Source organism: Carica papaya, chromosome 1, assembly GCF_054855325.1.
Source record: "Carica papaya isolate Zhongbai chromosome 1, ASM5485532v1, whole genome shotgun sequence".
In the NCBI taxonomy this organism is placed as follows: domain Eukaryota; kingdom Viridiplantae; phylum Streptophyta; class Magnoliopsida; order Brassicales; family Caricaceae; genus Carica; species Carica papaya.
This window is the reverse complement of record NC_142309.1, coordinates 24,675,378-24,691,166: the sequence shown is the minus strand read 5'-3', so window position 1 is coordinate 24,691,166 and position 15,789 is coordinate 24,675,378. Positions and strand designations below refer to the sequence as shown.

Here is a 15,789-nt window from a genome sequence, read left to right as displayed (position 1 = left end):
AGAAACTAAATACCTGTTTTATTAGGCCATTTGAAATCTTAGACATAATTGACACCGCTGCTTACAGACTGGCACTGCCTCCATAACTATTCAGGGTCCATAATATGTTTCATGTGTTCATGTTACACAAGTACAACCCAAACCTCTCTCACGTCTTAGCCCACGAGCCCCTTTAACTTCAGGAGGATTTGTCCTACGAGGAGGTACCGGTGGGTATTGTGGACCGAAAGAGCAAAGTACTCCATAATTAAAAAATTCCATTCGTTAAAGTACTATGGCAGAATCCCACACAAAGAGAGCCCACATGGGAGCTAGAATCAGATTTCAGAGCTCAATATTTCCAACTGTTTGATTGAGTGAGAGAGAGACAAATTTGAGGGATCAAATTTCTTTTAAGGGGGAAAGAGTTGTAATACCGGGATCCAAAATTTAGGTTGGGATTAATTTTTTTAAAATAATAATAATAATAAAAATAAATATATCAAAATATAATTTTTAATTTTATAAATTTTTATTTAATGTAAAATTAAGAAAAAATTGGTGGAGGATGAAATTGAAAATAATTTTAGAAGAAATGGATGAAAATTTGGATTCAGGGCTATTTTTGAAAGAAAAATAAAAAATTCGGGTTAAAAACACAATTTAAAAAATATGCCATATAAGAACGCCCAATCAACAGCCTTGGCGAACTGGAGAATGTTGTGTGGCAAGGCACGATGACGCGGTGCCAGGCGGGAGGCCACACTGGCAATCCTCGTGCCCGCGATCGGACGATTCAAATTTGGTCCTGTGCACGTGGACGGTCTGAATCCGTTCCCTCCTTATGCGCAATCGGATGGTCACGATTAAATGTAATGAACGATTTAGATTTGTTCTATCTTTAAATGCGATCGTATAGTCCAGATTAAATCACGATGAACGGTCTAGATTTATTTCTTCTTTAAACGTGATCGGACGGTCGAGATCAAACACAATGAACGACCCAAATTAAAGGAAGATGGATATAAATACCTCACTTCACACCGAATTCTAACCCTAGTTGCCAGTGTCCCGTTAGAGAAGAAGAACCAGTCGCTGAAGAAGGAAGCCAACCGCCGCCCGCCGTCGTGTCGGAGCCACCTCCGACTGTCAAAAAAAGTAAAAAAAACTTTAATTCGCTCAAAATTTGATTTTGAACACCCTCATGGCCAAATTGGAGTAAAATAACCGGCAAATGAGCTGAAAACTGCGAGTAAAGCTTGACGGCGCCGCCGCTAGAAAAACAAAAAATCGCCTCCGATGAGCCCCTTTCTGATTCCCGTATTGTGTGATTTTTCTACCATTGTAATCACCATTATGTTTTTTACAGGTTGACCGAAGAAAAACGCCAAACAGTGAAGGTGAGTTGGCAGAGCTGCCGCACCGGAAAATTTTACCGCTGGTGAGTTTTTATTTTTTGACTTTTTTCGACCAAATGAGCCCCTTTGACGTGTTTTCTCGTAATGATGAATATAAAACTTACTGAAAATGGCCAGTTCGAGGTAAACTACCTTCGCGGACGGTGGTACCATCGCCGGAGCACGGCGACAGTGCCTTGCTAGACTTTTGAAATTGGTCGAAAAAAGGTTTTTAACACCAACTTTGATTTTTTTAGGATATTTCCAAATACTTTAAGCGTGTTTTAATCTCTGAAAAAAAATTCAGAAAACTATAGAACTGCCAGTAGGTGCAGCTGAAAGTTTAGTGTTTCGTACACCGATTCGAGTAAGAATCTCTCACCTTATTTGCTGTTATGGAATTGAAGTTTAATTATAAATAATATAGTATTTTGTGTAATTTAAAAAATATCGATAAGTAATTATAGGTTACTAATAGAGGCGAAACCGGTTATTTATTACTGTTTTTTATGTTTTAACTGATTGTTTAATTTTACAGTTTCAAATGCATGATAATACATTGGAATTGGTAAGATGATTCGATTGTGTTTCCTTAATGCATGTATTGTGTGATTTATAGTTAAATTGTGAAATTAAAAATTAAATGTAAATGAAAAATTACTTGATTAAGTGAATGAATGAATGATATCCTTATTGGATATCCCGAGAGATGGTAGATGGATCGAGTATATAGAAAATCCTACCGTAAACATTGTCTCATATTGGACGGAGTATCGAGAATTGGTATTTTGGCGCTCATATCGGACGGAGTATGTGGACGACCCGTTTCGCAATAATACTGTAGCGACCCCGAAAATTCATAATGGAATGTATATTAAAAATATCAAATGCGGAAGCGAAGTCAAAAATTCGAATAACATCCCTTACACTAAAACCAAAAACGTGCTCACAAAATATAAAAGATCAAACTACCTAAAGGAAAACTTGAAAGTAAAAGCTACGAATATGACTATGAAGTCTTTAGGTGTCTCCTTCGTCGTCCTCCTGCGGAATCGGCTCGGGAACGATGTTCTCTTGTTCTGAAATGATTAAATAAGGAATAAGCTACACTAGCCCAGTAAAGACATCACGATATCTCACCGTCACGGAGGTAAAGGTGGGTAGAAAACACAAAAAGACCAATGGAGCATAATTTACAACAAATCCTTTTATTAATAATAAAACCTTTACCATTCACTTACCTCAGTGAAATTCATAAAATAATATACGAAAGCAATAACATCATCATCATCATGAAAACATATATATGAACTGTATAACATAATACCTATCAAACTTTTCGTAATTCAATCGTTACACAATATATTTTCCTAATTTACCAGCCCACTAGTATCCATGGGGATCCATAGGGGTCTCGCTACCCGTTAATCCTTAACACTTGAAATCCATTCCAGGGCCGTCCCCATATCCCGTCCGGTATGGGCGCCAAACCATAGACCTCATTACCCCGTCCGGTATGAGGGTGAAACGGGCCGTCCCCATACCCCGTCCGGTATGGGCGCCAAAACACATAAGATCTCCATACCCCGTCCGATATGGGAGACCACAATCCTGGTAGGGTTCCCTACGGACCCGGTCCGTCCACCATCTCCCAGGATATCTAGTCAGGCTGACCACAGTATACAATTTCCATTTACATAATCTTTCATTCTCCTTTTTCCTCAGTCAGCATTATCAATCACATACAAACAAGCAAAACGATAATTTATGCCAAACAGACAACATACAGCATCAATATCCCGGTTATTCAATCCATAATCAATAAAACAGTAGAATGTGCACACAAAACTATAAAATGAAAACATCAAATCTCATACTGCATTTAAAACTGTAAACAGGCCAAATAACAGTTAACCGACAAACACACTAGACTCGGGCTCCATTAGCGACCTTAAGTAATTTCACACATTCGTTGATTCATGAAATACCGTTTTATCATTTATTGAACTTTAAAACCGTGATAGGAAATAGGGTGAGGGGTCCTTACTCGTTTCGGGGTCCGAACACGGCTTCACAGTGCGCTTGCAGGCTGTCCCTAATTTTCCCTGAATTTTTCTCGGGAAACTGAAACGCACTACTAGTACCTGCACGTGTTCCAAAAAATCCCAAATTAGGCCCAGGGCCCCTTTCGGCCAATATCGCAACTCCGGCACGGCGGCTCCGCCGTGCTCCGGCGACGGCGGCTCCGCCGTGCTCCGGCGACGGCGGCTCCGCCGTGCTCCGGCGACGGCGGCTCCGCCGTGCTCCGGCGACGGCGGTTTGCCTCGGGTTGGCCGTTTTCGGCCACACTCGCATTGGTTCCTGCGATAAAACAACCCTACGGCCCTCGGAGGGCCGAAAATTTACAGAAAACCGAAGCTTACCGGCAGCGGTGCTCTCGGGTGCGGCGGCTCTCCGGTGAAGTTCGTGTTTTGGTGATTCGGCTCTAATCAACCTGTAGAGAAAAGAATGGTGATCACGGTGATATAAAAATTGCATTAAACGGAGGCCGGGAAGGGCCTCATCGGAGGCAAAAATCGAGAAGGGGCGCGGCGGCGCCGCTGGCTTTCGGCCGTTTGGCCAGGATTTTGGCTCCGATTTGGCAACTGGGGAAATCAACGTGGAAAAACGAGTCGGGGGTATGAAATTTACCTCGATTGGCGGTCGGAAATCCCTCCGGTGCGGCGGCGGGTGGTGGCGGCCGGCTTCTGGTTCGTCTTCTTCGGCGAGGGCAGGCGGCTAGGGTTTGGGGTCTGGTGTGGGGGTCTTATTTATACCATTTTGCCTTTTGATCTCAGCCGTCCATTTTGTTTTAATATGGGTCGTCCGTTTTTGATTAAATCTGGGCCGTCCGTGCGCGCGATTGATCTGGGCCGTCCGATCGCGCGCACGCGGATCACCAACGTGGCCCGTCCCCGGTCGACGTGGTTTTGCCACGTGGCAGGTCCTGGTTGGCCAGACCTGCTGACTGGGTCTGCTGACGTGGCACAAGCGTTTTTTTTTCTTTCTTCAATTTTCCGCGGGCGCTACAAATACCGGACGGCGTATTGAGGGATTATATTTTTGGGCCTCATACCGAATAAGGTATGAGGACGATCCGTTTCACTCTCCTACCAGATAAAGTATTGAGATATGATATTTTGATACTCATACCGGATGGGGTACGGGGACGAACGGTTAGTTGACAATGTTGAATAAGAGTTCACGCGTAGTAGGGACATCCCTATGAACCTCCATGGATACTAGTTGGCAGATAAAAAAGGAAAATTATTGTTCTGACTAATTATAAATAAAATTATGATATTGTTTGTGTTATTATCGCTATAGGTCGGTTTTGGAAATCTCATTATGGTAAGTGTGTAATAAATAATTTTATTTATGATAAATGAATTTACATAAATTAAGAGTTGTATTAGTTATTTTTATAATTTTTATTAGTGTTCATTTTTATATCGGTGAGTAGCATGACATTCTTAATGGGGTAGTATAGCTCACTTTTTCATTAACCATTTCAGATCAAGAATACCAATATCCAGATCCCGATTCATAAGAGGGTTGTGAATAGGATGCCCAGTTGTTTACTTTCTATTTATGTATTTGATTTTTTATTTTTTTTAAATATCATTCTCGTAGCCTTATTGAGTATTTTGAATTGTTGTGTAAGGAATATAAACACTAACTTTATTATTTCGCTTCCGCATTCAGATTATAATTTATTTTCTTTTAGGTTTTGGGCCGTTACAATATGTATGGGTAATATTTTTTTAAATACAAATTTATATATTTATTAATCATAATACAAATCTCAAAAAGTAAGCCATGCATAAGAACATATTTCAATTTCAATTTATAATTTGTATAAAAGTTAAGCATATTAATCATTTAGTTACACGGTGATTAGTGAATAATATTAGATGATTATAATTTTTTAAAAATCAAATTGAATTAAAATAGTTGAGTAAAACAACGAATTGAGTTTAATTATATATTTTAAATTAATTTTATATAATTATTTTGAAGTATGGGTCAACTAATTGTAATTATATCTCACATGGCAAAAAAAAAAAAAAGTTTGAATAATTCAATCACATATTATACATTTACATATATTTTTTACACGATATGTTGTATATTATATTTCAGTCGGAACGTATAATTATATTTTTTTTATTAGTGGGTGTCAATATATAATACTTATTAGATAAAAATATGCAGCTTAATATGAATAGTTACGAAGTCGGTTTTAATTAACCGGAATCTTTTAAAATTATAAACATTAATGGAGTTGATAAGCAAAGCGTTAACAGAGTTTATAATGTTTAAATTTGAGAAATTTTTTCCTCCTTTTTGAAATCTAAACCCAGAAGCCACTGGTGCCATGCTCTAAATCCAATCAAGTTTTTAATTATTTAATTTGTTGTTTAATTTAATGAAAGAGAAAGATTTGATTTAATTAATATAATTCAAATTTACAAAATATTTATTTTGTCAACAATATTAAAATTTAATTTATTACATAATGTAAAAATTTTAACGACTAAATGAGATTTGGAATGACGTAAAAAAGAAAAGAGAGGAGAAAAAAGAAAAAAAAATTAAAAAGGCTAAAAAGGAAGGAGAAATTCCAGAAAAAAGATAAAAAGCAGAAGCTGATGGATGGGGTTGTGGGGTCCACGGCCGATGAAGCAGATGGGGTTGACGAAACGCGTGAAATATGGGGAGCTGCCGAATAGTCTCCTTCCTTGTTTCTTCTTTTCTCCCCGGCCTGCACTATTCTGTCAAATCTGTCTCTATATAGATTATATTTTTATTCAATTTTAATTTTATTAAAAATACAGGTGAATAATTATATATATTTTTTCAAAATTAATATCTTACCTTTAAATATATCATATAACGTATTTGTATTTGAACTAATTCATAATTAAGAAAAAACTAAAATAAGTTTTCTCACTTATATATTTAATAAAATGATTTTTAAACAAAATTTGTTTATTTATTTATTTATTAAAATAAGTAAAGTCTGAATGTATTATAAACACAATCAACTTACTATTTATATTAATTCACAAAGGGAATCTAATCTAGCGGATATGGAGGTGAGACTTTGGGTATATTTTAGATTGGGAAGCAACCTCAGTGATTTGACTTTTATACCCTCGTCCATGTGCTGTTTTTTTTTTTATACCATTATATATGGCGCGTAATCAGCTTTATTTGTTGAATGAAGAAATATATATATATATATTTTTAAATAAATCCTCGTGTTTATTTTATTGATTGATATTTTTTAATTATTTTAATCAAATTAATTGGTACCATCTGAGTAAAATTTTATTCTCATAAGACAAAAACAATAATAATAATAATAATAATAAATTTGCAAATTAAAATATCATTATTTTAAGAATTTAATGGCTGCTACTGATTCAAAAGGCGAGGCCAAGTTTCAAATGCTTTATTTGTTTGTTCTGTTATCGCTAAAGACAAAATTACCGAGATAAATAATTCCTTATTTGGTATTATATACGGACTTCCCTTGTGTATGATCTCAAAAAGTTTATATTAACAAAAATGATACTTGGAAAAAAAAAAAACGTTATTCTAAATATACTAATTTTCGGAAATTGCATCATTTATTTTTTTTGATCATAAATAAGTGACAAATTATAAAAACATATTCAGATTTATGTTATTCTAATTCAAGTGTAATTGCATTTTGGAATTATATAAAAATATTACTTATTTTATTTATATTTAAAATTTATTTTTTAGAAATAGCTCTTTTACAATTTAGTTTCAAATTTATTTTTAATCTAATTAAATTTTTAAAAATTTATTATTGTCATTATTATTATTATTATTATTTTGTGAACCAAAATTCATATTTAACTCAAATTTTTTGATTTTATCATTTTCGTCAAAATCCAAACTTTGCCCTTTTTGAATTAAAAAATTAAGGCTCAAACAAATTTGACCCAGCTCATTTAAAACCCAACGGGAACCCTTTAACCAACTTCATCCTTCATTTGTGGCCCAGGAAACCTAAAATCTCAAGAAACCAGAAAGCCCAGAAGACTCGGACTTGGCCCAGTCCCAAAAATCCCAGCCTCTTCATCAAACGCGAAACGATGTCGTCTATATCAAACTTCCTTCTTCTTTCTGTTGAACAAGAGCAGGTTTAGGGTCGGGTAGAATCAAAAGAAAGGAAACTGGGACCGGGACTGGGACTGGGACTGGGCAAAGAAGAGAAGGGAGAGGCGAAGAGAGCAAGGAAAAGGGGACACAAGGGGTTTGAGAGTGTAAGAAGAGTGAATCCGAGAGAGCAAAGGGAGTTCGCGGAACTGGAGAAAAAAAAAAAAAAGAAAAAGAAGGGTAAGCAAGAGCACACGTGTTCTTCGTTAATATGTGTCAATGTCGGTTTTTACCAAGACGATGCCGTTTCTCCTCTGTCTTTTGATTTTTCAATCGCTATGAGAACCATATAATACATCTTTATTGACAACTAGGCTTTCGTTTTACAGAAATCTAAATCTCTGGAAACAGATCAAGGACAAGTGGTAGCTAGTGAGCAATACAGAAGAAGCAGAGGAGGCAGCACTTTAAGTAATTCCTAGCCTATTGTATATTTTCATTTCATTATTTTGTCCAGTTCGTTGAGGAAAAAACAGGGTTTATATTGTTTGTTTAAAACCCTAGACTGTAGAGCAGAGGTTTATATTTTCCGTTAAATGATATTAATATCGATAGTTAGACTTACCGTCGTTTCTCCTCTGATTTAGGTTTTGCTGTTGATTGACTTTGAAACCTGATAATGGCTCACCTGGGTGGTGGTGCGGAGGCACACGCCCGATTCAAGCAGTACGAGTATAGGGCCAACTCTAGCCTGGTTCTCACTACCGATTCTCGCCCTCGTGACACCCATGAGCCCACCGGGGAGCCCGAGTCGCTCTGGGGCAAGATTGATCCTAAATCTTTTGGTGACCGGGCTTACAGAGGCAGGCCCCCCGAATTAGACGAGAAGCTCAAGAAATCAAAAAAGAAGAAGGACCGTGATCCCCAGGCAGAACCTGTTCTTACTCGACAAAGCAAGAGGCGCCGCCTCCGTGAAGAGAGTGTTCTTACAGCCAGTGATGAAGGCGTTTACCAGCCCAAGACAAAGGAAACCAGGGCTGCCTATGAGGCCATGCTTAGTCTTATTCAACAGCAGTTGGGCGGGCAGCCTCTCAATATTGTTAGTGGTGCTGCTGATGAGATTTTGGCTGTCCTTAAGAACGAGTCTGTTAAGAACCCGGACAAGAAGAAGGAGATTGAGAAGTTGTTGAACCCAATTCCTAATCAAATATTTGATCAGCTTGTTTCTGTTGGAAAGCTTATCACCGATTACCAAGATGGAGGTGATGCTTCTGGCACTTCTACAGCTAATGGTGACGACGCACTGGATGACGATGTGGGAGTAGCTGTTGAGTTTGAGGAGAATGAGGATGAGGAAGAGGAAAGTGATCTTGATATGGTCCAAGAGGATGAGGAAGAGGATGAAGATGTTGTCGAGCCTAATGGTTCTGGGGCAATGCAAATGGGTGGTGGGCTCGATGATGACGACACACGTGATGCCAATGAGGGCATGAGCCTTAATGTTCAGGACATTGATGCTTATTGGCTTCAGAGAAAGATTTCTCAAGCTTATGAACAACAAATTGACCCACAGCAGTGCCAGAAGCTTGCAGAAGAGGTGCTTAAAATACTAGCCGAGGGGGATGACAGAGAGGTTGAAACTAAACTTTTGGTGCATCTCCAGTTTGAAAAGTTCAGCCTCATTAAGTTCTTGTTGCGAAACCGGCTTAAGATTGTTTGGTGTACCCGTTTGGCTAGGGCAGAAGACCAGGAGGAAAGGAAGAAGATTGAAGAGGAAATGATGGGTTTGGGCCCAGACTTGGCAGCAATTTTGGAGCAATTGCATGCAACAAGAGCAACTGCAAAGGAGAGGCAAAAGAATTTGGAGAAGAGTATTAGAGAAGAGGCTCGTCGGCTGAAAGATGAGAGCAGTGGCGATGGGGATAGAGATAGAAGGGGTCTTGTTGACAGAGATGCAGAAAGTGGTTGGTTGAAAGGCCAACTTCAGTTGCTGGATCTGGACAGCCTGGCTTTTGAACAGGGCGGCCTTCTGATGGCAAATAAAAAATGTGATCTTCCCTTGGGTTCTTTTAGGCATCAGCGAAAGGGTTATGAAGAGGTTCATGTTCCGGCCTTAAAGCCAAAGCCATTAGACGCCAATGAGCGGCTTGTGAAGATATCTGACATGCCTGAGTGGGCACGACCAGCATTCAGTGGGATGCAACAGCTGAACAGGGTTCAGAGCAAAGTCTACAACACTGCTCTTTACACGGCTGATAACATTCTCCTCTGTGCTCCTACTGGCGCAGGGAAAACTAATGTTGCTGTACTAACCATTCTTCAGCAACTTGCATTTAATAGGAATCCAGATGGTACGTTTAATCACGGGAATTATAAGATTGTATATGTTGCCCCTATGAAAGCCCTTGTTGCCGAAGTTGTTGGTAATCTTTCTAACCGTTTGAAAGATTACCAAGTGAATGTGAAGGAGCTAAGTGGAGATCAGTCACTGAGTCGGCAAGAAATTGAAGAGACCCAAATAATTGTGACTACTCCTGAGAAGTGGGATATCATTACCAGAAAGTCTGGAGATCGCACATATACCCAGCTTGTGAAGCTTCTTATCATTGATGAGATTCATCTTCTTCATGATAATCGAGGGCCAGTCCTCGAAAGTATTGTTGCTAGAACTGTTAGGCAGATTGAAACTACAAAAGAGCATATTCGGTTAGTGGGTTTATCAGCTACTCTGCCTAACTATGAAGATGTGGCCTTGTTTTTACGGGTCGATGTCAAGAAAGGGCTGTTTTATTTTGACAATAGTTACAGACCTGTTCCTTTGTCTCAACAGTATATTGGGATTACAGTAAAGAAACCACTCCAGAGGTTCCAGTTGATGAATGATGTGTGTTATGAGAAGGTCATGGCAGTTGCAGGGAAGCATCAAGTCTTGATTTTTGTCCACTCAAGAAAGGAAACAGCCAAGACAGCACGTGCAATTCGAGATACTGCACTTGCTAATGATACTCTTAGTAGGTTCTTGAGGGAAGACAGTGCTAGCCGTGAGATTCTTCAAAGTCATACAGATATGGTCAAGAGTAATGATCTCAAAGATCTTCTGGCTTATGGTTTTGCAATTCATCATGCCGGTTTGACGAGGGGTGATCGCCAGCTTGTTGAGGATCTTTTCGCTGATGGACATGTGCAAGTGTTGGTATCCACTGCCACTCTTGCTTGGGGTGTAAATTTGCCTGCTCACTCTGTTATTATCAAGGGGACCCAGGTATACAGTCCAGAAAAAGGGGCGTGGACTGAGCTAAGTCCTCTTGATGTTATGCAGATGCTGGGTCGTGCAGGGAGGCCTCAGTATGATTCTTATGGTGAAGGAATAATAATCACTGGCCACGGTGAACTGCAGTACTATCTTTCTTTGATGAACCAGCAGCTTCCAATTGAAAGTCAGTTTGTCTCCAAACTTGCTGATCAGCTTAATGCAGAAATTGTCCTTGGAACAGTTCAAAATGCTAGGGAAGCCTGCAACTGGATTGGCTACACTTACTTGTATGTTCGTATGCTACGAAATCCTACACTCTATGGCTTAGCACCAGATGTTCTCACAAAGGATATTACGTTGGAGGAGAGGAGGGCTGATTTGGTAAGTGCACGATTTTAGTGGCAATAAATGCAAGTTCTTGTTCTGTTAGTGCATGTTAATAGTAGTTGGTAGGACTAAAAATATTTATGTTTGTCTTCTCGAGCTACTGGTGTTAGTTTGGGAGGAAGGATTGTGGAATATGTCTTTCTCGTTAACTCCAAGTCTGATTGCTCTATATTTAAACAACTGGGTGCCATGTCTGCACCTTTTGGTTGTATATTATTTCGTGAGTTATTTTGCATCATGTTTCATTTGCTGTAAGGTAAGGTGTTTTCTTGACTGTACCCATATGTATCTTGTCTACTTTTCGAAGTCATGAATCATTAATTTTTCTGTGAATCTGAATTCAGTGACTTTTGATTTTTTCCCCGTTGCTTGAATCTTGAAAGTTATATTGGCGATTTTGATGTCTATATTATTTGGCTTGTTCTTTGGCAGATTCACTCAGCTGCAACAATCTTGGACAAGAATAATTTGGTAAAGTATGATAGAAAAAGTGGATATTTCCAGGTGACAGATTTGGGTCGTATTGCTAGTTACTATTACATAACTCATGGGACGATATCCACGTATAATGAACATTTGAAGCCAACAATGGGTGACATAGAGCTTTGTCGATTGTTCTCTCTGAGTGAGGAGTTTAAATATGTGACAGTCAGACAAGATGAGAAGATGGAGCTGGCAAAACTTTTGGACCGTGTTCCCATTCCAATCAAGGAAAGCCTAGAGGAGCCTAGTGCAAAAATCAACGTTTTGCTGCAAGCATATATTTCACAGCTGAAGCTCGAAGGACTTTCTCTGACATCTGACATGGTGTACATAACTCAGGTTAGTTTTCAGTTGTACTTACTTTTTTTTTCCCCTCAAATTTTTATGTTTCTCTATCTTAGAGTTGTCTTTGTGACATCTAGATCTATATGTTTATGTCTCTCTTTTTGCTTTCTTTTGTTCTAGAGTGCGGGGCGTCTTCTACGAGCACTTTTTGAAATTGTCTTGAAACGAGGATGGGCACAATTGGCAGAGAAAGCTTTGAACTTGTGTAAAATGGTTACAAAGAGGATGTGGAGTGTCCAAACACCTCTTCGCCAGTTCAATGGAATCCCAAATGAAATTCTGATGAAATTGGAGAAGAAAGATTTGGCCTGGGATAGGTTTTATGATCTATCATCTCAGGAGATAGGGGAGCTTATTCGTTACCCAAAGATGGGCAGAACACTTCACAAGTTCATTCATCAATTCCCAAAACTAAACCTTGCGGCGCATGTTCAGCCAATAACTCGTACTGTTTTGAGGGTTGAACTGACAATAACACCAGATTGTCAATGGGATGACAAGGTTCATAGATATGTGGAGCCCTTTTGGGTACTAGTTGAGGATAATGATGGTGAATATATTCTTCATCATGAGTATTTTATGCTGAAAAAACAATATATTGATGAAGACCACACTTTGAATTTTACAGTGCCAATTTACGAACCTTTGCCACCCCAATATTTCATCCGGGTGGTGTCAGATAAGTGGCTTGGCTCACAAACTGTTCTACCTGTCTCATTTAGGCATCTGATTCTTCCGGAGAAGTATCCTCCACCAACAGAGTTGTTGGACTTGCAACCCCTTCCTGTGACTGCTTTAAGAAATCCGTCATATGAGGCTCTCTATCAAGACTTTAAGCATTTTAATCCTGTCCAGACTCAGGTCTTCACTGTTCTATACAATACAGATGACAATGTCCTAGTTGCTGCACCAACAGGCAGTGGGAAGACCATATGTGCGGAGTTTGCTATACTGAGGAATCATCAAAAAGGACCTGAATGTACTATGCGCATTGTGTATATTGCACCTCTTGAAGCCATTGCCAAGGAAAGGTATCGTGATTGGGAGAAGAAGTTTGGCAAGGGTCTTGGCATGCGAGTGGTGGAATTGACTGGGGAAACGTCAATGGATATGAAGCTGCTCGAGAGAAGTCAGATAATCATCGGCACTCCTGAGAAATGGGATGCTTTGTCCCGCAGGTGGAAACAGCGCAAGTATGTGCAGCAGGTTAGTCTTTTCATTATTGATGAACTTCATTTGCTTGGAGGTCAAGGTGGGCCTGTGTTGGAGGTGATTGTCTCTAGGATGAGATATATTGCAAGTCAGGTTGAGAACAAGATCCGTATTGTTGCTTTGTCTACTTCACTTGCAAATGCCAAGGATCTAGGTGAATGGATAGGGGCTACCTCTCATGGTCTTTTCAACTTCCCTCCTGGTGTTCGTCCTGTGCCACTTGAGATACACATTCAGGGAGTGGATATATCTAATTTTGAAGCAAGGATGCAAGCAATGACAAAACCAACATACACAGCAATTGTTCAGCATGCCAAGAATGAGAAGCCTGCTATTGTTTTCGTCCCTACGCGAAAACATGTCCGACTCACTGCAGTTGATCTAATGACATACTCAAGTGTTGACAGCCAGGAAAATCCAGCATTTCTGCTGCGATCTCCCGAGGAACTTGAGCCTTTCGTCAGCAGAATCAATGAGGAAATGTTGAGAGCTACTTTACGCCAGGGAGTGGGGTACTTACATGAGGGTTTAAGCAGTTTGGATCAAGAGGTGGTCTCGCAACTGTTTGAAGCTGGATGGATTCAGGTTTGTGTCATGAGCAGTTCGTTGTGTTGGGGAGTGCCATTGTCAGCACATTTGGTGGTTGTGATGGGAACACAATATTATGATGGGCGGGAAAATGCTCACACTGATTACCCTGTTACGGATTTATTGCAGATGATGGGACATGCTAGCCGACCTCTGCTTGATAACTCTGGGAAATGTGTCATCCTTTGCCATGCACCTCGAAAAGAATATTACAAGAAGTTCTTGTACGAAGCATTCCCTGTGGAAAGTCATTTTCACCATTTCTTACATGATAATTTTAATGCAGAAGTGGTTGCAGGAGTTATTGAGAACAAGCAAGATGCTGTGGATTATCTTACTTGGACTTTCATGTACAGGAGGCTCGCGCAGAACCCCAACTATTACAATCTCCAAGGAGTAAGTCACAGGCATCTCTCAGATCACCTTTCAGAGCTTGTTGAGAACACATTGAGTGATTTGGAAGCAAGTAAATGTGTAGCTATAGAAGAGGACATGGAACTATCTCCTCTGAATCTTGGCATGATAGCGTCATACTACTATATCAGTTATACCACTATTGAACGCTTCAGTTCTTTGTTGACTTCTAAAACAAAAATGAAGGGCCTTCTGGAGATTCTGACATCAGCTTCCGAGTATGCACAACTTCCTATTCGACCTGGAGAGGAGGATGTGGTTCGGAGGTTAATCAATCACCAGAGGTTTTCCTTTGAAAATCCTAAATGTACAGACCCTCATGTAAAGGCAAATGCGCTGCTGCAAGCTCACTTCTCAAGGCAAGCTGTGGGTGGTAATCTAGCATTGGATCAGAGAGAGGTTCTCATTTATGCTAGTAGACTGCTTCAAGCAATGGTTGATGTTATTTCAAGTAATGGTTGGCTGAGCCTTGCTCTCCTGGCAATGGAGGTGAGCCAAATGGTGACACAAGGCATGTGGGAGCGAGATTCCATGCTACTGCAGCTTCCTCACTTCACAAAGGAGTTGGCCAAGAAGTGCCAAGAGAATCCGGGTAAGAATATAGAGACAGTGTTTGATCTGGTGGAGATGGAAGATGATGAGCGCCGCGAACTCCTGCAGATGTCAGATAATCAGTTGCTGGATATTGCTAGGTTTTGCAATCGTTTTCCCAATATTGATTTGTCATATGAGGTGTTGGAAAGTGAGAATGTGGGGACTGGGGAAGATGTCACATTGCAGGTCACTCTTGAACGAGATCTAGAAGGGAGGACAGAGGTGGGGCCTGTTGATGCACCCAGGTATCCAAAAGCCAAAGAAGAAGGATGGTGGCTTGTTGTTGGAGACCCCAAGAGTAACCAGCTTCTTGCCATCAAGAGGGTTTCCCTTCAGAGGAGGGCAAGAGTCAAGCTTGAGTTTGCTACTCCTGCAGAAGCTGGAAAGAAGACATACACGCTGTATTTCATGTGCGATTCATTTATGGGTTGTGACCAGGAATATACCTTCTCTGTGGATGTCAAGGAAGCAATGGCCCTTGATGACGATAGTGGAAGAGAGTAAAATTTTGGCTGTACTTTTCCAACTTTGATGTGAATTTCTATTGTAGCTGCTTATGGTTGTTCTCTGTAGTAGACCATAATTTTTATTCATATGTAGGCACTAATGTAATTAGTTAACTGATAAAATTGGATTGTAGACTAAATGTTGTTTTTGTTTTCATGCTGGAATGAATGCCTCGGTAGAGTATGACAATTGGTTGATAGTGAAAATTTCTTTTGTGGATGTCAAGGAATATACACGCCACTTGCTTTGTGAGAGAGTTGGTTCTGATGTTTTGTTTAGTAACCAACTGAAACTTTTTGGCTTGCTAACACGGTGTTATTTAAGAGGGTGTTCTTTCGTTTAAGAGTTTTTATTTTTATATTACTGGGATTTTTTTCCGGGGGATATCAATTTGAGATCCAAACATGTAGAAACAATTTGTAGGGAGCTTACTTACAAACTTAAAACAAGCTATGA

General features: G+C 39.6%; 1 protein-coding gene across 1 annotated transcript; it reads left to right on the top strand.

Moving 5' to 3' along the window:
- Positions 1 to 7,589: 7,589 nt before the first annotated feature.
- On the top strand, positions 7,590 to 15,539 carry LOC110816627 (DExH-box ATP-dependent RNA helicase DExH12). The gene is made up of 5 exons (XM_022044890.2): positions 7,590 to 7,790; positions 7,940 to 8,021; positions 8,198 to 11,184; positions 11,623 to 12,012; positions 12,139 to 15,539. The coding sequence occupies exons 3-5, from the start codon at positions 8,230 to 8,232 to the stop codon at positions 15,328 to 15,330; spliced, it is 6,537 nt and encodes a 2,178-aa protein (XP_021900582.2). The 5' UTR covers positions 7,590 to 7,790; positions 7,940 to 8,021; positions 8,198 to 8,229; the 3' UTR covers positions 15,331 to 15,539.
- The last annotated feature ends 250 nt before the right edge of the window (positions 15,540 to 15,789 follow it).